Source organism: Pongo abelii, chromosome 4, assembly GCF_028885655.2.
Source record: "Pongo abelii isolate AG06213 chromosome 4, NHGRI_mPonAbe1-v2.0_pri, whole genome shotgun sequence".
In the NCBI taxonomy this organism is placed as follows: domain Eukaryota; kingdom Metazoa; phylum Chordata; class Mammalia; order Primates; family Hominidae; genus Pongo; species Pongo abelii.
In genome coordinates this window covers 116,942,617-116,967,570 of record NC_071989.2, presented here as the reverse complement: position 1 = coordinate 116,967,570, position 24,954 = coordinate 116,942,617, and the positions used below count along the sequence as shown (strand labels likewise).

The 24,954-nt window shown below is 33.2% G+C and overlaps 1 protein-coding gene across 22 annotated transcripts in view; it reads right to left on the bottom strand.

Moving 5' to 3' along the window:
• Nucleotides 1–24,954, bottom strand: part of FER (FER tyrosine kinase) — a 450,919-nt gene that overhangs the window by 222,931 nt on the left and 203,034 nt on the right. For 14 of the 22 annotated variants that reach the window (XM_063724214.1, XM_024247225.3, XM_009240942.4 and 11 more), the window contains 2 exons: nucleotides 21,575–21,778; nucleotides 17,163–17,285 (listed from right to left, as the gene is read on the bottom strand). In XM_063724214.1, coding sequence (XP_063580284.1) covers nucleotides 17,163–17,285; nucleotides 21,575–21,778 — 327 coding nt within the window. The remainder of the gene's footprint in view (nucleotides 1–17,162; nucleotides 17,286–21,574; nucleotides 21,779–24,954) is intronic. The other 8 variants (XM_063724217.1, XM_054556495.2, XM_054556497.2 and 5 more) reach the window with 2 other exon arrangements.

The window sequence follows — 24,954 nt, the reverse complement described above, 5'->3', positions numbered from 1 at the left end:
TGAACTAGGATCCCACCTTAGAAAATCTTGATGAGAAAAAGAGGCCTGCATTGCTTCACAAAAGCAAAAGAAGTATCGTAAGTTTTAAAAGTAGCAACCTGATAGGATAAAATGTTATTTTAGAAGGATAATTCTAGTGAGAAGAGGGAGGTAAAGATCCTAAAGGAAAGAGAAGTAGATAAGTTATCAGTAATCTAGGTTTAAAGTGATGAAAGCCTGTATAAATAGGGCAGCAACATGAGTGAAAGAAAGAAATAAGTGAGAGAGACCAATGGAGCCTCCTCTTCTGCCATCCCTGGATTATCTGTCATAGGCCCTCTTCGCATGCTAAATATTTTCTCATTTACTCCAAACTTTCAGGTATTTTCTCTACATATTGGTGACTCCCATGTCTGTATCTGTGGCCCTGAGGTTGCTTCTAAATTCCAGATACACATATCCATCGGCCTACAGGTCACATCTATTTGGAAATGTCACATATATGTAAAACTTAGCATGCCCCCAATTTTCTCCTTAACCTGGCTTCCTATAGCATCTCAGTCCATGACATCATCACCTAGCTGCTGAATTATAAACCTAAAGGTAATCCTTAAAACCTCTCTTTCACCCATCAACTTCTTTGCCAAGTCTTAGTGATTCTGACAGATAACTAAGCTAGTGATTCGTAATTTTACCCAGCAATCAATACCCCTACAAATACCTAATCATTCTCTAAAACGCAAATTTACATTTTTACATCTCATTGTCACTTCTATCTCTTACCTGTCAACAACTCACTAAGTGGTTTCCAAGACGAAGCCATAATTATCCTTAGAAAATACAAATCTGATCATGACTTCTCCTAGTATAAGACCATTGAAAATTTCCTGTTCCCCCAAAAATCAAACCTTTTAGGATGAAATGTTATTATTTGGCACCTTTTCCCTTCTCCAACCTCACTTCCTGTATTAGTTTTCTACTGCTACTGTAACTAATTGTCACATATTTAGTAGCTTAATGCAAGACAAATTTATATTTATTTTATTTTACTTTAAGTTCTGGGATACATGTACAGAACCTGCATGTTTGTTACATAGGTATACATGTGTCACGGTGGTTTGCTGCACCTATTGACCCGTCACCTACATTTTAAGCCCCGCATGCATTAGCTATTTATCCTAATGCTCTCCTCTCCCTTGCCCTCCAACCCCTGACAGACCCCAGTGTGTGATGTTCCCCTCCCTGTGTCCATGTGTTCTCACTGTTCAACTCCCGCTTATGAGTGAGAACATGCAGTGTTTGGTTTTCTGTTCCTGTGTTAGTTTGCTGAGAATGATGGTTTCCAGCTTCATCCATGTCCCTACAAATGACATGAACTTATTCTTTTTTACGGCTCCACAGTATTCCATGGTATATATGTGCCACATTTTCTTTATCCAGTCTATCATGGATGAGCATTTGGGTTGGTTCCAAGTCTTTGCTATTGTAAATAGTGCTGCAATGAACATACATATGCATGTGTCTTTATAGTCAACACAAATTTATTATTGTACAATTCTGGAGGTCAAAAGTCCAGAATGAGTCTCTTGGTGCTAAAATCATAATGTCTGCAGAGCTATGTTCTTTTTGCAGGTTATAAGGAAATAATCTACTTCTTGCCTTTTCCAGTTTCTAGAAGCTGTCATCATTCCTTGGACCTTGGCCATGTAACTACTTTTGTAGTCATACGATAGGTATATCTTCTTGTCTGACTATGACTTCTACCTTCCTCTTCCAGGTAAGAATATTTGTGAGTACAAGAGGTCCATGTGGATAATCCAGAATTATCTCCCCATCACAAAATCCTTTTCATAGTCACATCTGCAAAATTCCTTTTGCTTTGTAACAGAACCTATTCACAGATGCTAGCAATTAGGATGTAGACATATTTGGGGAGCCATTATTCTATCTACCATGCCTCTTTTCCTCTCTTTCCCTGTTGACTAATGTAGTCTCCACTCCAGGTGTATAAAATGGAATCCTTCAAATAGTTCTTCAAATGTGCCACAGAATTTTTCACCTCAAGATCAGATGCACCTTCTCTGAAAAACTATGCTGTCTCAGGCCCTTCACCAGTGCAGTTGTAGTCATTCTTCACAACTCAGCTCACCTTTTGTCCTTTCCTCAACTGTCTAACATAATATGTCCCCTAAAATACTATAAAATTCTTCTGAAATGGGGTTCATCACCTCAATCATGAGTGAATTCTTACTAATCTGTCTTGCCAACCAGACTCTTAATTTCTTTTGAGGCAAATATTGTCATAGTCATCACTGTATCCTCAGTACCTAATATAATTTCTATGACATACTAAGCAACTAAATGTGTATTTATTGAATGTTAACTCAAGAGACAATAAGAAAAATGCTTAAGAGCTATGGGATTCCTTGAAAAATTTCTACTGTTTATTTCAGATGAACATTGATGATCTTCCTGAAAACCCACATTCAAGACTGCAATAGAAGTGAAAAAGTCTTTTCAAACTTATTTCTAGAGAAGACTCAGAAAACTTTATTGACTATCGCATGATCCAGTATTATGGACATTAAGAAATGATTCCTAAGGTCTCCAGCTGAAGTGATTCTAGAGTCAAAAAAGGATACAGATTTATTATTTAAAAGAGAATACAGCATTACTAGAAAGTAGTGAGAAAATCATACCTCTTATAGGCCACCATTAGGAAGTATCCCTCATGGTAAGACCATAAAACAATGAGAGCTATGGTGTGAAGATGAGGATCCTTGATTACTAAGAGCCACATAAGAAATTATAACTGATTTTTGCTGGGGTTGATTCTATTTCTCATTAATTTAAATAACTATCAATCAACGTTCAAGGATGTCCACAAGATTATAATTTCTCTCTATGGGTATTCCTGCTACAAAATCTCATTTTTTGGTGTAGTTTTAATATATACAAATTGTTACATAAATAACAAAAAAAAAAGGAAAAGAAGTTTCATTTTTCTGTAAGGCTTATAAATACATAAGAACGAGGTTTCTCGTTTTTAAAAATCACTTGCAGATATCTTTTTAATGTCTTTGGTTTTTCTAACTTAAATCCTAGTATTTTGATGTCATTAAAATTCTTAGCACGCAAACTTAGTCTACATAAAATAGAACGTGGGACAAGCCTTTTGTGGCATGATTAAATCGTTCCCTTGAAGGACAAGGTAGCAGAAGGTGAACACTAATTTAATTAATATGATAAAGATAAATGGTGTTTTTTAAAGTGAAAACAAGTATGTCTGTTCTTGTATATAATTCTCACTTTTCAAATGGGTTAATACAGGGCTTTAATTTTCAAATAAAGAATATTAAATATTACACAAGATTGTGTCACCACTTTAATATCAGAGAGAAATCTCATCGAGGTGTCAAATAAATTTAATGGAAACAATTAGATATAGTTTGCAGTAGTATAAAATACAGATAAGCTGAATAAGAGTGCAACCAGAAATGTTTTCTATCTGTACTCAAAAACACTTATGAAGTTTCCGAAGAGCACTGTAACTACATGGAAAAGTCACTTCAAATATAAAGTAATTTAAAAATAGAAAGTAAATTACTGTACAAATAGAATTGAAACTGGATATATCTTATTTCCAAAGAGATGCCACACATAAATCTAAACAAAGCCCAACTCTGGAATCGTTAAAAGCCAAAATTTCTACATTATTCTGAAAATAGAATATGAGTCTTTTGTTTATATTTTTCAAGTGTTATATTGGGCACTTCTTAGATGTCTAGATTTTTTCAAAAATAATATCAAGTATTTACTGAATGTATATTAAATGTAAGACTGAGAGATACAAAAAAGTGAGTAAAAATATCCTTATTGCTCTGAAACAGCTTATTATCTAATGGGCACATCAGATATATAAAACTAACATAGTACAAGACTGAATAAAATAAATGCCATAACTACTTCAAAGATTAATGTAAGCTGAGGAAGAAGACATTTTTATGAGATGCTTTATGAGTATGTATGTCAAATAAAGTAGACTAATAATGAAGATGGAATAATGAAAATATCATCATGCGAGATGTTCTACCTCAGAAGTGTATGTGAGCTGCAGGTAGGGACAGAGAGAGGAGACTACTAAGGAAAACGGGTTATGTGGGTTGAAGAGACCAGTCCAAGACAGAGGCCAAGAAGGTACCCTCTTCTCTCTGTCATACTCCTACTTCTCACAGACTCACCACACTCACTCCTTACCACCTCTCATCTGTCCCTCCATTCTGTTAACCACTTTCCTTCTGCTTGAACTATAGAAGTACAAACACTAATAATCCTTGCATCAGAGTTCCTCTGTTCTTTTGGGGTTTATAGAATATCAAATGTGTCCTCAATGTCTAAGTTCAAAATCTAAAAAGCAAAACATTAAAAAAGATGGTGACCCTCCATTAAATTAATTTTGAACTGATAATTTATAAAATAAAATAAAATATTGGAAACATATTTTCAAAAGTGCAAAGCCTAAAGGGAAAAAAAACTTCAACAATTCATTACATCTTAATGTTTGTTTTCACTCAGCATGTGAATTCTCTACCAACCTCACTAAATATTAAACTGTTCAGGTATATAAATATCATGAGATATTTGTAAATGTCATATGTATAACCCTTGATATTCTGACAGTTGTTTAAACTTTTTAATGTATTTAATGCTAATTTTTATTAATATTTTGATAAGTCTAGAGTCCTAGAATTTTACTACTCTATTCAAGAAAAATTGAAAATGGGGGAAAATGCTGATGTAGAATGTTCTTTATTAAGCTGTATTTTAATATTATACCCTTGGCTACATTTAAAGGATGCTAAAATCAACAACCTATGAAATCTGTTTCTAAACTTGTACAAAAATATTGTTGATGACACTGTTATCTAAAATCCCAAGAGAGAAATTTCCCTTAGAACTTACTGGCAGTAAAATTTTGCTTTAAACAAATTAAAATCCTTCTTCCTTTCTAATCATGAAATTAGCTAACTCTTTTTCTGTAACAGCTTCCAAGAAGCTTACAGCTAAATTTTAAGCTCAACAAGGAAATTATACATAGGCCATTAGGAGCCTGTATTTTATTTACTATTTCTGAATTCCTACCACTACTTATTTTTCCCCAGTACTGAGAATTTATTTCTTTCTTTCTGGTTTTTTTTTTTTTTTTTTTTTTGAGACAGGTTCAAGGGATCCTCCACCTCAGCCTCCCAAAGTGCTGGGATTACAAGTGTGAGCCACTGACCCTGGCCATTGTGTTTCTATTTCTATTTTAACATTACTATACTAGGAATTGGTTTTAACTACACAAGTACTATTTGAAACATGGTAAAATGAACATTAACTTTTTTCTGTTAAGTGTGCCAATAAATTCCTTAACTTCTTCCCACAATTAAAAATCTGAATAGCTTCAATATTTTAGTGAGGTATGTATATATCTCACATATGAGGTATGAAGTATGTGGTATCACCATCATATTTAGGATGTGCTTATATCACATTCATCCTTTGCTTATAAACCTTTACCAGGGTGGCATTTTCCATCACAATTCTGGTATTCAGGGCCTCCAAAAATCTGATTTTAACCTAAACTTTTCAGATTATTCACCTTTCCAAATCACCTGCTTCTGTCAAACTGATCTCGCCTGACTTAAAACAGGTCTAGAAATTTCCCATGTTTAGCTTCTCCTCTTATCAAATAATTTCCCTCCTCCTCCTTCTGCCTATTCTCAAGACCTACTTCAAGTTCATCTTCCTTTTTAAACCATTCCCAGCCAATTTTTTCCTCTCTTCTGAATTCCCGTAACACATCCTATGACTTTAGAAATAGCTTTTGTTGATTTTTTAAAATCCTTCATATAAATACTTTTCAAATTGAGGTTCAAGAAACCAACTTATTGGCTGTGAACACTTTTAAAAATAAAGTATAGGCTGGGCGCAGTGGCTCACACCTGTAATCCCAGCGCTTTGGGAGGCCGAGGCTGATGGATCACAAGGTCAGGAGATCAAGACCATCCTGGCTAACACAGCAAAACCCCGTCTCTACTAAAAAATACAAAAAAAAATTAGCCAAGCATGGTGGCAGACGCCTGTAGTCCCAGCCACTCGGGAGGCTGAGGCAGGAGAATGGCGTGAACCTGAGAGGCAGAGCTTGCAGTGAGCCGAGACTGCGCCACTGCACTCCAGCCTGGGCAACAGAGCAAGACTCCGTCTCAAAAATAAATGAATAAAAATAAATAAATAAATAAATAAATAAAATAAAATATAATGCAGCTCATTTAGGAAGCATAAAACAGTGTTTGGAAAACTTGTTTTAGTTACACACACACATAAATATCAATACTCTCAAGTTTGTGTGTTCTGAGTCTTAAACTAAAATGCGATTTCTTCATATAAATTATGGGAAAAATAGTTTTTAAAACATTGCTCTATAGTGTTCTACAAAACATTAGCATGTAATATAATTTTAGAAAATGTTCATATTACAAACATAGTAACATGTTCAATGAAAAACATTTTTAAGCTGCCCCAAATCACCCATTACTACTCCAATCTAGGGTAATCATAATTAATATCCTGGAACATAGCCTTCCAACTTTTTCCATGTATTTGGATATCTATACTTTATTTAATAAAAATCAGATAAATACCATAATGCTATTTTATAAACTGCTTTCTCTACTTTAACAATATACAGCATGAATATTTTGTCTTCTTATCAATAATTTCTCAATAAAGCATCGTCCTAAAAATTTGTAATTGCTTGAGGACAGGTGCCATGTTTTCAATACTTTTTAATCTTACCTTTTGAATAGGTAATACATTCACAGTGTTAAAAAAAGTTAAAATGTAAAATATAACAAATAAAAAGTTTCCCTTAAACCTCTGCTTTCAATTTCAACCACCTCCCCAAACATGTAATCTGTTATTGTTTATTGTATTATTTTAAGTTTCTTTATCACATAAAATCAAATTCAGACTTATAATCATACTCCTACCCTTTTTATATAAAAGGTGACAACATAACCTAAACTGTTTGCAGCTTAGTTCTTTGTATTAACAATGTCTCTTGGAGCTCTCCCCAGTCAGTACATATATAACTTCCTCATTGACAGTACGCCATTGGATAGGGTACTATAATCTATTTAACTAGCCCCTAATGGTGAAAATTTCAATGATTTCCAGTTTCCTAATATTACAAACAATGCTGCAGTGACTAACCTTGGAATGACACCACTTCATACATGCATATAACTAAAGGATAAGTTGTGAAAGTGTTATTGCTGAGTCAAAGGTATATACATTTTACAGTTTTGACAGATTCTGCCAAAATGCCTTCTATAGTGGTTTTTCATGTTGTTGTTGGGAATTTATACTCTTGACAGCAAAGTATCAAAGAGCATTTTTATCCACATCTTTGTCAAGACACTGTTATTAAATTTTAAATTTATGCTAATCTAATAGGTGAATAAATATATTTTTATTTTTCCTTTATTTTACTGAGAATGGGACAAATCAACTTTAATATATTTAAAATCATTTGTATTTCTATCTTCTAAACTAGCCACCCATATCCATTGCCAATATTTTTATTTGGTTGTCCTTATCCATTTCTAGTAGCACATTGTATATTAAAGAGATTCACCCTTTTGTCGTAAGAGTTTATATTGATTATATTAATATGTATTTTAATTATTTACTAATTTTCTAAAAGCAACTATTATATACATATTATATTTTTCCCTTTTCTAATCATTCCTTTATGCTTTTAGTTTTATTACTTCCATTCTTCCACATTCCTTTGATTTGATTGTGGGTTTGATTTTCCCTCATTTTGGGTGAGATGATGAACTCATTTATTTCATTAATATAAGTACTTAAGGCTCTGAATTTTTCTCCAAGGGCAGTTTTGGCTATATCAATTAACATATCACATAAATTTTTATTTCTTTCATCCCTTTCCCACATCCATTTTTGCAAGCAAGGAATATAGCCTTAGAATTTAAGGGTACATTCTTCACATTCAGCAGGTAATTTTTTTTTCTTTTTTCTTCTTTTTTTTTTTGAGATGGAGTCTCACTCTCTCTGTGGCCCAGGCTAGAGGGCAGTGGCATGATCTTGGCTCACTGCAACCTTCGCCTCCCAGGTTCAAGCAATTCTCCTGCCTCAGCCTCCCAAATAGCTGGGATTACAGGTGTGCGCCACCAGGCCCAGCTAATTTTTGTATTTTTAGTAGAAAAAGCATTTTGCCATGTTGGCCAGGCTGGTCTCGAACTCCTGACCTCAAGTGATATACCTGCCTTGGCCTCCCAAAGTGCTGGGATTACAGGCCTGAGCCACTGTGCCCAGCCACTTTCAGCAGGTAATTTTTGTTGGAGGTGGTAAAATACATTGCAGCTTGTTTCTTTGATTATATCTTCTCTTAACTTTATTATTCCGTGATTTCTCCACAATCTATGTGATAGCAGCAAGAGGCAGACCATCGCCTAGGCAGATAGGGGCAGGTCACCAGTGAAACCCCAACTCCAAGCCAAAACCTCCAGGCTTTTTCAGTTTAAAGCCAGAAAGCCAAGCCACAAGTCAAACTATGGACCACAATGAGAACCTGTCTTCCCATTTGGCACACTTTCCTCTGATTGATCCCCACCTTTCACCTATTTTACTTATACCTACCCTTTCCTAATTGGTTTTTGTTTGTTTTTGTTTTTGTTTTTTTTTTTTTTGAGACAGAGTCTCGCTCTGTCGCCCAGGCTTGGCTCACTGCAGCCTCCACCTCCTGGGTTCAAGCGATTCTCCTGCCTTAGCCTCCTAGGTAGCTGGGGTTACAGGTGCCCACCACCACACCTGGCTAATTTTTGTATTTTTAGTAGAGACAGGGTTTCACCATGTTGGCCAAGCTGGTCTCAACCTCCTGACCTTAGGTGATTCATCCACCTCGGCCTCCCAAAGTGCTGGGATTACAGGTGTGAGCCACCGTGCCTGGCCTCATAATTGGTTTTTTACACTGTCGTGCCCAACTTTCAGTGGTGCCTTTGTTTTAACCTTTTTTGCATACTCACAAACCAATCAGCACACACTCCCCTATTCTGAGCCCATAGAAGTCCCAGACTCAGCCACACTGGGAGAGAAACCAGCTGACTCAGGGTAGCTGACCACTCTCACGTCCCCTCTCTGCTGAGAGCCATTTTGTTGCTCAATAAAATTATTCTCTGCCCTCATCACCCTTCAATTGTCAGTGTATCCTTATTCTTCTTGGACGCAGAACAAGAACTTGGAAACAGTTGAATGCGATACGAACTATAACACAGGCAGGCTGAGCTGGTGCATAAGCCAGTGTTGGCCTGGGCGGGCCGAGTGAGCAGGCCACCTGTTGCAGCAAGTAACGTCGCTGTGTGAGGCCCAGGTGGGGGCATCACCGGCTGAAGGTCCGTGGCTTACAAAGTGACTGAGAAAAATCATGTGTCATAAGGTGCTTTGGGCTACCTTATGATATACTTTGAAGTCCCTGTTTCATGAAAAATGCAGTTTATGAATTTTCCAATTTTTGTTGTTTTTGTTCTATGGCTTTGTTTGTTCTATGTTTGTTTGTTCAATGTTACTGTGTACGTTACTCTTTGTTACTGTTCTATGGCTTCCAACAAGAAATGGGGGAGGAGAGAATTATACATCATACATCCATGTTCGTATCAGAAATACTGTACATTTTGTTGTACATTTCTACAAAAGTACATTTGTAGAAATGCTTTCAAAAGTCCATGCATATAGCAAGTATAATAAATACTTGGCCAGGCGCAGTGGCTCACGCCTGTAATCCCAGCACTTTGGGAGGCTGAGGTGGGTGGATCATGAGGTGGGTGGATCATGAGGTGAGGAGTTCGAGACCAGCCTGAGCAACATGATGAAACCCCGTCTCTACTAAAAACACAAAAGTTAGCCCAGCGTGGTGGCACGTGCCTGTAATCCCAGCTACTCAGGAGGCTGAGGCAGGAGAATTGCTTGAACCCAGGAGATGGAGGTTGCAGTGAGCCGAGATCATGCCACTGCACTCTAGCCTGAGAAACAGAGCAAAACTCCGTCTCGAAAAAAAAAGAAAAGAAAAAGAAAGTATAATAAATACTTTAAAATGATGAAATGGTGCATATCAGGCAATGTTTGTGCCATAAATGTCAAATCCTGCCTTTCAATTTGCATTAAAAAATTCCAATGACTTATTCTTTTAATAGACCTTACCCGCCTATTCCCATTTCCCTTCAAGTATTTATAAAGTAGGCAAAAAAAAATGTATAGAAGTAATTACTGAAAACCTGGCTCTTCTGACTAAAAACATAATGATATTTAAGAAAATCTGAGGTAGGCTTATGGATGTGAAACTTTTGAGGTATCATTTATGGAACATCAGTGGTTTCTAAGGTCTATTAATTTTTTGATACTAGCATTGCTTTTCCTCAAAATATCTGCTGGTAGAGGATGAGAGTTTTAAAAATCAGTCTGGGTGTTATTAAATATATGTACCATGGTAAGGTTCTTTTATATTATTAAGTAGATCAAGCCTAAAGTCCAATCTTAATTTAACTTTGCAGACTATACTAAGTAGTGACTACATATTCAAATATCACCCTGTATTTCCCTTAGCACAACATGTTTATAGTCTCTGCTAGACTTTCATGTGGGTTGGGGACATAGGTGTTAGGTTCATTTATATCCTGGTGCTAAAATATTGGAGTATAGAAAAAATTTTTGTTAAGCTATTGACATTAATCAGATAGTAGAGATTATGATTTATGCTAGCTGGAGCTGTAATTAAAAGATGATAAATAGAACAGAATCCCTTTCAGGTAACAACTCTGAAACTTACAGTAAATTTGATTTAGGGTAAATTATAATATCTGAGTTTCCTTACCTAATAATGGAGATAATATTAATACTCAAATTCACAGTTGTTGAAAAGATTTAATAAAATAATAGAGGTAGATTCTCAACAGTACTCAAGTGTTTTTTTTCCTTCTTTCACAATTTAAAATGCTCCAAATTTTCCTTCTATTAATTATTTATCTGTCCTGTGAAAAATGCTTTCAAACAAAAACTGTATGCTATTTTGCAGTTTCCACCATATAACTACAGAGATTTTCACACATGATTTTTATAACAAGTGAGGTTACTGTAGGCCACAGATGAAGTTAGAAGGCTGGCTTGCCTAAGAAGATGTGGCTGATAATAGTGAAAACTGGGATTTAAAAATGGATTCTCTGTGGCTCAAATCCAAGACTGACATGGAGATTTATATATTCCTGATATATCTCCTAAAAAGAACATTTTGTAATTTTTTTGTGCTCTTCCACTCTCAATAGACCTAATTAATTGATTTAAAAGAGCCAATTAAATAGAAATCTTAACAGTGAGTATTCTAGTTCAGAACGTTTTTTTCAAACTGTGAGTTTCCATGACTGGAAATCCAATTTGATATGGTATTTAATTATCTAATTTTAAAGAGCTAAAAATAAAGATCACTCTTATGTCTTTTCAAATTTTCAACACACAGCAATTTTTGAAAAGCCCATACAAGTGACACCATAAAATGATTAACTGCAAAAGCACAGCTAACTAGATGCCTCCAAAAATAATGTTACTGGGAAAAAAGTTCTTAGAAATAAAAACATGGCATTTACTGTAATTTATTTGGATGGCCTATTCTACTAAATATACTCCCTTGAAATTCACTACCACTATTAAACATAAATCTTGTTTCAAGAGACCCACTACGAAAACTTGTAAAATTTTATGCTGAATTTCTACTCAAATGATGTGAATTTCTTAAATTATACAAAGAAAAACTGGCCTTTTAAGATGATATGTATTAATTATTAAATTAATCCAAATCTGCGCTCATCTCCCATCACTCTCCCTTTTGACCACCCTGCTTCAGCCATACTAACCTCTGTAGTTCTTCAATCACACCAGGAAACACTCTTCCCCAGGTACACAAGGAGAATATACAGTCAGTAAACACCTCTATGGCTCTTAGAATTGTTTACTGCTGGCATCTGTTCTGATAGGTTGGTACACATGCTGTACTAACTGCTAAACCCTTTCAGCATTACCCCTTTATACAACCACACAGATAACTCCTTGTTTTGATTTACGTCTCTGTCCAAAATTCATTAGGAGGCTTTCTTTGATAATATTTAAAAAATTAGCCCTCTCTATGCACATACACACACACTACCTAAACACTGTCCTCAACACAGTCCAGAACTTCATTATCTCCTTACCCTACTCCATTTTCATAACATTTATTCACTCTAACATAAAGAACACAGCACAGAGTGAGTACTAAGTAAATATTTACTAAATGAATACTGAATCACATCTATTTTTCATTCCTTTCTTAAAAAATTAAATTATTTTAAAAATTACACAATCTCTCTTAATGAATTAAAGAACATGGATATAGACTTAAGGAAAAGGAAGACTGATTTCATAAAATGATGAATTGGTAAGACATCAACATATCAAAAACTATATTATAAGCCTCTATAAAATGAAAATTACTAAACAGTAATATTGGAAAAGGCAAGCTATATCAGATGTAAGATAAAATGGTCTTTAAATCATCTAAAACTAACAATGTAAACAGTGCACTTAATTTAAAGTGCAGTTTCTTCTCTTAAAAACTGTTCTTTGCAGTGTCTGATAATCAGGAACGTTGCTGCCATGAACCTGTCTCCCCAGGACAAGTTAGTAGTTTCAGCCACAGAGAGACTTACTCTCCTGTCACAAATCTGACTCTAATATTCTGACAACCTATATGACATTCTGGTAAAAAGCTACAATTACAATTACTTAATTTAAGCTGGTTGTCTAAGGTTCAAATTAATTGCTCTCTGCCTATCTAATGTACATTTTGTTTTGTTTTGTTTTGTTTTGTTTTTTGAGATGGAGTTTCACCCTGTTGCCCAGGCTGGAGTGCAGTGGCACGATCTCAGCTCACTGCAACCTCTGCCTCCCAGGTTCAAGTGATTCTCCTGCCTCAGCCTCCCAAGTAGCTGGGATTACAGGTGTGTGCCACCACACCTGGCTAATTTTTGTATTTTTAGTAGAGATAGGGTTTCACTTGTTAGCCAGGCTGGTCTCGAACTCCTTACCTCAAGCAATCCGCCCACCTCGGCCTCCCAAAGTGCTGGGATTACAGGCACGAGCCACTGCACCTGGCCTAATCTACATTTAATCATAAACGTTTTTGCTTTACTTTCGATTCAGAAAGCGATTTCTTACATAAAAACATCTAAATATGAAGAAATATTAAACTTAACAAAGCAAATATCTTCCAAAAGTGTCATTTAAATGTTAAACTAGATGTCTTTCTTAAATATATTTGACCAATCCCTATATTTTAGCTCAAATCCTAGCTTTCCCTACCCAATATTATTGTTCAGTAATTTTTCTTTTATAGAAACTAATAGTTTTTGATATATTAAAATCTTGTTCAAGTTAATATTTTATAGAATGAAAGAGATTTCCTCTTCCTTAAACTCACATTCATATTAATTAAACAGTTTATTTTAGCCTCTAAAATTTAGACTCTACAATCTGGAAACATAGATAGTGGTTAAGAACGTGGGCTCAAACTCCAGATCTGCCTCTTAACCAGTTCTGTTTTCTTGGGGAATTCATTTACCATTTTAATCTTTAGCTCTTCATTCATAATATTTTATAGCAATAATAGCAACAATAATATTATATGAGATTAACAACAATTCTTATTAATATTTTATAGGAATATGTGAGGTTAAATAAGATAATGCGTATAAAAAGGTCAGCAATTACCTGGACTCCTAGCCATTGCTCAGTGAATTCAATCCTCTAACAAATATTTATTGAACATTACCCTGGGTCAGCACTCTTCGAGACACTGGAAATACACTACACTAATTGTTAAATACAACTGTGGCCCTATTGAAGTTATTTTACTTAAGAGAGACAAATGATTAAAAATACATCATATAATATAATGTCACTTAAATGTTAGCATGACGAAGAGAAATAAAGGCAGAAGAAGGGGGAGCAAAAGGGCTTGATGTGTTATTTTATACATGGTAGTCAGAGAAGGCCTCTCTGATGAAGTGACATTTGAGTAGAAACTGAATTAAGTAAAGAACAGGTCATATACATGTCCAACTTGTTTGCTAATGTAAGAATGATGATAACGGGTGATTAATAACCCCTCTTTACAAAAATTTCTTCCATCTTCCATATGTTTACACAAGCTCTGAAGGCAGTGCAGGAAAAATCAAGGAGAGGGATGGGTGGCTCAGGCACCACTAGTTTTCATAAAGTGAGAAAGTTAAACAATTTAATCCTGTCTGGTTTTCTGTACCTCTGAGTGAATGTGCATAAAAATGTGAAGGTAAGGAAGAGATTACTTTGACCATTCTGTCCTCAAGTTAGGCATTATGATGATAAACATATTTTTATGGGTAGGAGCAGAGATAAATGGGAAGAGAAATAAATGTGAAATAGAAATTATAATGAACTAAAGTGGAATTCTTTAGGCTAAAAATGAAGTCTAGCAAGACAGAAATTAAATATTTTACAGCACATTATATAATCAAAGACATTTACCTTTCACACAAATTAGATCAAGGAATAGATTCAGTTATAAGAGTACAAATAATTCAAACGAAGATAAGTAACAGATACTACCACCATAACAAATCCATATCAATTTGTTATCCACTCATAGTTGAAAATTATCTAACTCAAAGCTTCTGCTTTGTGATTTGCTTTTAAAAGAGTAAGATGATCCTTTAAATCAGTGTATAATATTTGCAACAAACTGAGATAATGATTTGCATATTTCAAATACTAGTACTTTAGGTTAATAGCCAGATAAACTTTAAATTTCTACCTCATATAAAAAATCATATATAACGATTTAAATTTCTACAGCATCCAGTATATATTTATTTTCATAGCTAGTTCTATCAGATGGTGAGATAATCAATTCCAAAGTGTTGGGAGTTGGAAAAACAATAATTAACCATGTAATAGTCCATAGAATCTAATCTATTATCAAAGTTTTATAGCAAATTTTATATTATAAGGGGTATAGCTTTATGTGAAATTTTGTATTCCTAGTCAAACTCATATCTGCATTGTTATTTCTTTCTTTTATAGATTTGGTCTCCCAATTTAGACCTGGCGAAGCCTGTAGACAATGCAAACATTTGGTTGACTTGTGAAATGGGACATCAGTATCTCTGAAATCCTATTTGTATATTTTGTTAACCTAATCTGGATAAAAAATATCTTCCTGCACTGAATTTTATTCATACTGATATATACTGGAATTGATGTTCATACTTCCACATGAATAATTAAGCATACAAAACACTTTATTTATTTAGAGACAGGTTCTCACTCTGCTGCCTAGGCTGGAGTGCAGTGGTACAATCACAGCTCACTATAGCCTCAACCTCCCGGGCTCAAGCAATCCTTCCATCTCAACCCCCCAAGTAGCTGGGACTACTGGCATGTGCCACTACCCCCAGCTAACTTTTGTATTTTTAAGAGATATATACTTAATTGTAACCTAGAGTGCTAGAGGGAGGGCAGTGATGTAAAAGAAAGAGATGTCAAAGAAGACCCCTCAATTTATGACTTGAGAAGCTGGGTATTTGGTGGCATCCCTTGTTTAAAAAGAAACAACAAATTTTGAAGTTAAAGGTGATAAGCTCAGTTTGAGGTGGAAAGGAGAACAATTTGAGTTTTGGAAAATAGAAATCTGAGTTATAAATATAAATTTGCAAATTGTTGATGTATAAATAGTAAATAAAGCCATGAGAATAGATTGCTTTGACTAAAGAGAAAATATCTTAGAATTCTATAACAGCATTCATTTAGAGATGAAGGAAGAAATATTGAAAGAGAGAGAGATATATATATATTTTGCTATAGAAAAAATGTGACAACCTATTTCAGGCTGAAGAAGAATTTTTTATGGTTTTGGTAATTAAGGGTAGAAAATGAATTAAAAAAATTAACAAAGAATGAGCCAATTTCATAATTACAGAAAATTGTTCAAGAAAGCCAGTTCCTTAACCAGAGAATTAGAATGTTTAACAAACAACTGTTAAAATCTTCTGTGAGAGAAATATTAAAGGTCATCCTCTCAGTGAAGACTCAGTAGTACAATAAAAGTACAAATATAGATATTATATCCCAGATTAACAAAAGGAAATAAAATAATTGTTTTTTAAATTTCCAAATCACTAAATCCAGACTAGGTACCAGCATTCTTGGAACTGGCACTTACTCCAAATTAAAAGCAGTCCCTAAATGTATAAAAGTCATATCAACAAATATTAATCTACCAAGTTGTGTGGCTTTCCTATTTCTACGCTGTTTTTCATATTAAACAGTCCTGAAAGGAAAGAGCTCTTGCCAATACCAACCCAACTCCTGAAACATCAAAAGAGCTCAGAAACTAAGTCAGCTCCATTGTTCCACTTCGGTTTAAGTCCCAAAGATTTTACCTTTAAAACACAAAACTTCCGCATACCCATACTTTATTGAACAAATCTTGTAAAGCACATGTAAGTAGTGTTTTCTGTGATAGATCATAGAGGTAAAAATGACCTAAGACAATCTCTTATCCAACCACCTTGCTCCACATACATAAGTTCTGATTTACTGCTTCTGTGAAGAGTAGACTAGTTTTTAATAGTTCCAATATCTTATAATACATTGTAAATGTAACATCACAAATTAAAACCCTAATTTATTCCTAATTGCTAGACATTTTCTTTGACTTATACAACTTAGAATCTTTTATAACCTGAACCTTTCAAAGTATGAATCTTATAAAGTGAAGAAAAGCCTCAAGTCTGAAGAAAAACTAGGAAAGGGGAAAAAAACCAAGCCATTTGTATACTAGCAAATACTGAATAAGAAAGCAGCTCATCTTAATAAAATCAAGGAAATTTCATGTTTCAATTGTATTAGTAATAAAAGCTAGAAAAACAAAAACAAAACATTCTTTTTTTCTGAACTACTAGCATATAACCTAAGAATTTTATTTACTGTTGGAAATGTTAACTCACCAAAAATTCTTTTAAAACAAACAGACAAAAAAGTATATAAGCACCGACCTTAGGAATAGGATTCAGCAGAACTACACCTGACTTCTTAGTGATGACCTGTTTTGTTGTATAGTGATGATCTATAAGTTGAGGAATGTTTGAAAACCCAGTGCCCTCGAATCGATACATGTTCTGGAGAGAGAACAATAAGGTAGAATACATGTGAAGACATTGCTTTAGAAAATCTACATTCATTGATAAATTAGATTCCATTCTTAAAAAAACTATAATTGCACAACAATGTGAATATACTTAACACTATTGAACTATACCCTTAAAAATGGTTAAGATAATAAAAATATAAATAGATAAATAAAACTCTGACATGTTTTAAAATTCTACCTTGTGACAGATAAATCAATTTTCACAATGTTTAAATCTAATTCAAATTGTTGAAAAATAAAAAATCTAACAGACCTGAAATGCATTTTGCTAAAATGCTAACCAAAGGAAACAAAGCATGGGATACACCTGAGTTACTGGACAAGATACATGTTTACATATGTCTACATATGTGTTCCATTTGATAAAACTTTCAATATCAAAAATGCCAAAAATATAAGGAAAGATATTCAATCTGATGGTAAATATTTTAATACATCTGATCATTTATTTTCTATCTGTTGATACAGTATTAGTTTGCTTTCTGTAGTGGAGTATTCATTTATTATTAATTACCAAAAACACTCATTCACACATCTTGTATAAAGAAATAAAATGCACCAGTGACAAAACTGTAGATATCAACACACTCATATCTTAGCATTTTTTAATTGCATATCACCAGGTAAGGTGCGATTTTCCCCAAACTCCTCCAAGACCGCTTTTTTCTTGTTTTCATATTTCAAATTGGCCTATGAGTAGGTTGTCATATGGATAAATTGATAGCAATAAACCTGGCAAATCAAAAATACCCTATTGGCCATATTTTTCAACGCAAGAAGCACTGCAAGGCAATGTAACAAAAGCTTCCAACTGATAGTTCTCATACCCAGGAGATATATACAAATACAGATATGGGAGTACTCCCATTTTAAGAAAATGCGGTGAAGAAATAAGAACTTTCAAAACTAACTAAATTCTGACCTTACTTGCATTACTGGAAGATTACTTTCCCAGCTGAAAGTTTAAAAACTCAAAGCTCTTTTTCCATACTATAAAATAAAAAAGATTGAATGTATCAAAATTTAATTTATATAAAACTTTTTAAATGAATATTTCTGTTTCATCGAGTAATGAACAAATACGCATTCATTTACTTTAACACTTAACTATGGAGAATAAATCAACTCAAGGGCAGTTAGTGTTTGAATCAGTTCAAAGCAGTTGTTAATTCACTGCCTAAAGAACTTTTGTACATAGTAGGCAGACCTCCTATGATATATTAGCACTGATCCTTAAGAATATTTCACACTGAAGGTACTAATCTATTTCTAATAATATATGTTTCTAGGTGTGCAAAACACTGAGCAAGATCTCTCAGTGTCTCAGCTTATTCCTTAGTGAAACAGAGATAATATTTGTACCTCCTCACAGAGTAAAAGAGTTGAATAACTACTAACATGCAAACCACTTTACCCAGTATACGGTACATGTACTGGCACACATTCACTTGTCAAATCACCAGACAAATAATAAACGTTAATGGACACAGACTGATTCCTTATCTTTGCTACTGTGAATAGTACTGCAATAAGCATGGGAGTAAAGGTATCCCTTTGGTATGCTGATTTATTTTCCTTTGGATAAATACCCAGTAGTGGGATTGCTAGATCATATGGCAGTTCTATCACAGCTTTTTGAGAAATCTCCATACTGATTTCCATAATGAATTTACTAATTTACATTCCCATCAACAGTGTATAAGAGTTCCCTTTTCTCCATGTCCTTGCCTGCATTTATTATTTTTTTGTGTTTTTAATAATAGCCATCCTACTGGGATAAAATGATGTTTTATTGTGGTTTTGATTTGTATTTCTCTGATGATCAGTGATACTGAGCATTTTTTCATAATACCTATTGGCCATTTGTACAACTTTTTGGAGAAATGTCTATTTATACTTTGTATTAAATGTTGTATTCAATGTCTTGAATGCATGAATGCATAAGTACATGAGCTTTCCAGTATTCACTTCTATGCTGCCTTATTGGTTTATTTAATTTCACATCCTGCAAAGTATGTATTCACTGATTTGATTCTCGCAAAAACTCTTTAAGATATTAACCCTCTTTATTTCCTAAACCACAGAACAAGTAACGACAGAGCTAGGACTGAAAGCCAAGTGTTCCAACTCCAAATTCAGTGCTCTTTTTATTGATCTACTATTTAATATTTTTAACTCCTCTAAAATCTTGTATTACTTTATAACCTCTTCTCTTGGAACACTTGTTGACTCATTTATTTACAGCTTGTATAATAAAAACTCCTTCATGAGAATACAGTAGGAACTCATTAAATATCTGTTAACGAATTTCTCCATTTATTGACCCCTTCTAGTCAACAGGTATATGAGGAAATAAATAGGATAATTTTAGCTCATGGAAGATTCACCTGCACAAAATGAAAAAGAATTAAAACTGTCTATATCATCTTAAACTGTTTGCAACTGCTTCAAGAGCTCAACACTATACAGCAAAAACTCACTAGAATAAAATTAGGCAGCAGAAAACCTGAGGCATTTAGTGAAAAATAAATGTTCTCATCTTTAACAGAGATATTTGAAAAATTTCAGTGACAGAAGGAAACCAGATAAAACTATCAAATGTGAACTCGTAACCTCTTATTTTTAGCATATATTATATTGTTCATTTTAGCCACTTAAAATGGCAATATTAAAAACAAGCAATAATTTGCACACTGACCCTTTCCTTTTTGTTTCTAAGAATGCTAATTTAAATACTTACAGTTACAATTTAAACTAGAAGTGATAATAAGATAAATATTTCAGTTTCACATAATACATATTTCAAAAATAGTTACTTTTAGAGCTTAGAAAATAAAATGAAACATTCATATAAGTTGTGGTTAACGAGTTTATACTTTACCTACAATCTTTCCTTCTACAATTCTCATACCATGTAATAAATATTGGCAATATGGTCACAAATTGTAATAGGGTAGGTTATCTAAATCCACAACTTAAAGGCATATACAAATTACAAAAGAGTTTGCCAAGGAAATAAAAAATGACACATCATTAGAAACAACATAGTTTCCAAAACAGTAGGTTAGATGTATGAATGTGGGAAAATATGATTATCAAGTTGAGGTCTGAATACTATGAAAAATTAACGAATAGTGTGAACATTATGATAGTGGAAATACTTTAATGGATATATTCCTTTTAACCTATTTGAATGGTATCTACTTTCATTTAGCTATAACTACGAGATGTAAATGTACTAAATGCCACTGAATCCTACATTTTAAAATGATTAATTGTATGGTATGTGAATGTCAGCTCAAAAAGACACATTTTATATATATATAAACTTATTAAGAGATGTATGTGTGCACGTGCATGTGTGTGTACATATACCTGTTACTAAGTTATCTAAGCCCTCAGGTTCATCTAATGATCATGGTTCAATTTTTGTAAGGCAATTAGTATCACCCTAGTCTCTCGACATAAAATGAAATCCTGTGGATAGCAATCTTGAAAATGCAGGCCATTTGAAATGATAGGAATGGAAAACAAACAGAGGCATCAATTCCTTCATATGCCAAAAACATTAAAATTCCTTAGTGGGTAAAGTTAAATTTTGAAATTACTCTTCATCTGTTTAAGGCTCAATAAAGAAATGTAACAAACATAGAAAGTAGTTTAGCAATACTTAAGTTTCAAAAAATAAATTAGCATTAGAATAATCAATGTAAATAGATTATTTTTAATTCTTCATTAATTTCTATTCATTATTAATGCCAATAAACAACAGCTTAGCTATAAAAACCAATTCAACCATCATCCCATTCATTAAGAAATTTTATGATCACTATTCAATAAAATATTTCTTAAAAATCTTTCATGGCACCATTCTGAAAACAATTCCAAGCTCCAATTTCAAAAGTATAATTTTCATAAACTTAAGTTTCTCTAGAAAAAAATTTATAATAATCACATTGTTTTTAGTTTTAATTCAAAATATCTTTAATGTTCAAATTTAACAACATATTTAAATAGCTATATCCTTTGATTTTATAAACATTATTTTTAATTTAAAATATTACTAAATACATGTTTCCTTAAACATATTTAAATGTTAGTACATTTTGAAGCACTGTATTTAAGAAATTCAGAAAAAAATTAAGTGCTAAATTTCATGTGTTGCAGGCATTTATCACAAACCATTCATTATTTTAATATAATTGTACCACAATGAACTACATCAAAATATACATATGAACTAAACTGGAAACGTACATCAACATATTGTATGATAAAATGTCTCCTCTGTCCATCAGAATATACAGAAAGGACATATTCACCAGGTTTCCCATGACTCTCTCGCACCAAAAAGTCTCCTTGTTTTTTTAACAGTTCTTGAGCTTCTATTCTGGGAATTGCACCATGGTACCAGTCCTGTTCTGCCAAAGGCTTCTCACTGATGGAGATCATATCAGAAAGCTTAAACAAATATTAAAAAAAAAAAAAACTAAATTAGAGAAAATACTGATTATTTTCTAATAAAATTCATAGCAACTATAAAGGCTTCTTACAAATGTTCCTCCCTTTAATTGACCAATTAAAAGTTATACAATAAACCTAAAATATCTTTTGAAGTACTGGTGCTGAAGTTTACCACAAATACATATGCTTCAACACTTTGTTTTATCTATCATACAAAGGTAGACACAATATTAGCATTTAGAGTTAGCATTGATAATCTTATTCACCATGTCCTAAAATAAATCTATATACTAAAATTATCAACCAGAGAAATTATGAAGAAAAAGAGGGAATTAACAGAAATGTATCACAAAACAACTTAATTTTTATGTAAATGAAAAGTTGAATTGTTTCTTTTTTATGTAATTAACTCTTGATCACAGAGGTTCTCAGCAGTGTCATACATTCCAGGAGCACTATCTCAGGTTTTATTTGATGCTGCCTTGCTGCTGTGCCTTTCTGTCCTTATCTTCCCTCACCTGACTTCCTTAACCATTACCTCTGCCACATGGCTGGCCCTGCTTCTACAAAGCAATGGTAGATAAAGCCCTAGGAGAAATAACATCACTGAAAACCACCAACATGCAATTACAAACACATGGCAAAGATAAGGAGTGGTTATAAACCATAAGCATGGTAGAGAAAGCAAATTCTCTGTTATTTTAAGAGGCCAAATGCTAACACCAAGTCAGAGATAATTTAAGAGATGACTGTATTTCCTTGAAATGTGCTGATAGTAGATTAAATCACATTTTCTGATTACAAGTAAAAGTCTTGTTGATGTTGTTGTTGTTTTTATGGCACACAGGAACTAAACTGCTCCAGATAGAGAGAGTACTATGTGGATAAGCTGTGGTAATCTGAACTAACTTTTAAGGTTCTCAAAATACAATATGCACAATGCCTCATGAGAAAGTAATTTATAAATTGGAAAAACCAGAATTAATAATAAATGAAAGGCAAATATTCATATATGAAGTTTTATAGGCTGATATAAATTCTAGGTAGGGCCAAAGTATGGTAATTTTGTAGTAAGTAAAAACTGGTTTTTAACATAGCCTTCATCGTTTTGTACCACTGAAGAGACCCAAAACTTACTGCTCAAAGTTCTATTTCATATTATCCAAACTCATTCTGTTGCTTAAAAGAACAAAACAAAACAACAATAAAAACTTGAGAAGTCCCAAACAGACCTCAAGGAAGAGTCTACATTCTGATTCTTACTTCTTCCACTTGTATTAAATAACATTTTAAACTTTTAAAATATATTCCGGTTGTGACTATACATGGAAGTTTTGGTAAACTAAGTCTTTTAATTTTCATGCAAACTGTGACAAATAATATTATATCATATTTAACATATATGATAAATATTTTATTTCAAAAAATGTTTTAATGTATTCCCAAAAATTGTTTTAAAGAGCAATTTTATCTAAAGACCTACCCACGACTATATGAGGTAAAAGAATATTGCTTTTAAAAACAAATGCATAATCTACACAAAATTAACTTTTTGTATATACTGATACTAATAATTTACAATTATCAAAGAAGTAAAAATAATCAAATGTTTTCTATTTTTATAACCAAAAATTTTATTTTAAAATTTATCATAGCGCATCTAGAGTAAATTCTAAAATTTTTACTATAATAGAAATATTTCTGTCTCACCAATAGCAAAAGTGCTTATTTATTCAACAGTTATTACTGAATACAAGAAAGTCAATGTAACATCTTTACAAAGGACTTAATCACTGTCTCTCTAAAAGGTCTACATAACAGGAAAGCATCCCAAACAAGGATGCTACCTGTTGATTTCTTGTCCTAGCCAATCTATCCTTCCAAATTTGCATTTATTTCCAACTGAGAGAATGCAGAGTTCGATGAATTAATCAAGGTGGAAAGGTATATGAAGTACAAAAGCTCAGCCAGCATTCCAAGAAATTCATTTAAACATATGATGAAGAATATGTATGGGGGAAAAAGTCATCTGGGGAAAGTATCTGAGTTTTGTTTTGTTTTTAAAAAACTAAATAGTAACGAACTTATATTGCTATCTCATAAAGATCACACTTCAATTCTATAGGCTTCTTAGTTTCTTTGTGGGTAGGAAGGGAAGCTGAAAGATCTGTTATTCCCCATCCCCTATACAACACTGTTATGAAATATAAGCTGAATTTACTGTGAGTGTATGTGTGTATATACAAATGTACACAGACATACACAGGGAAAAGTCACACATATCCCCTGCCTGGGTATATCAGGTCTTTCAAAGACTTCTATGGAAGCACTGGAAGGAATATTTTTATCAATATGATTTCAATGAAATCCCAATACAATTTTACAAACTTGACAGTAATATATGTAGGATGCATCAGCAAAAAAAATGCAACATTCCAAGAGCCCATCATAATGACATCACAAATGAAAGGAAGCTTTCTACCTCAAATAGCCCATCTTTCTCAGCCTCAATAGACAGGGTTTCTCTTTGTTGGTAAATTATCTGAGATTTTTGCCACAGATATGGGGGTAGGAGCAAAGCCTCCTTTTTAAAAGTTACAGTTAATAAGTTATATTTAATAAGTTTTCCTGATTGATTGGGCTAGCTGTTTAATTAGTTATTTTCCCTAGATCTTGTTCCTAAAGAATAGTCCAGCAAAAATATACTGGAATTAGTGAAATTAAAGAGATTATTTTATATGAAAAGGCAATAAGGAGGCAGCACTTGAAAATATTTTTTTCTTAGGGAAAGAAAAAGAGATTATTTTTTTCTCCTTACCCTAGTCCAGGCTAATTCTCAAGTATGTAATGAAGATTTGTATACCTTTACTCAAGCATTTGAGTAGCAAGATGAGCTTCTTTTTGGGAGGCAAAAACAAAAATGTTTTTAAAAAATATCTGGTCTAGATTCTATTAAAATTAATTGCCCAATAAACCATTTTGAAAAAAGCAAAACAAGAATAAAACAGCGTCGAAAATATACAAGTAAAACCCTTAACTGAGCTTGAACCTAAATAAAACTTCAACACAAACTTTTTTAAATTCTGAATTTTTAACATAAAAATGATATTTAATTATCTTTTCTATTCTCATGTAAATTTAGTTATTTACATTAATTTAATAGTCTAATTAAT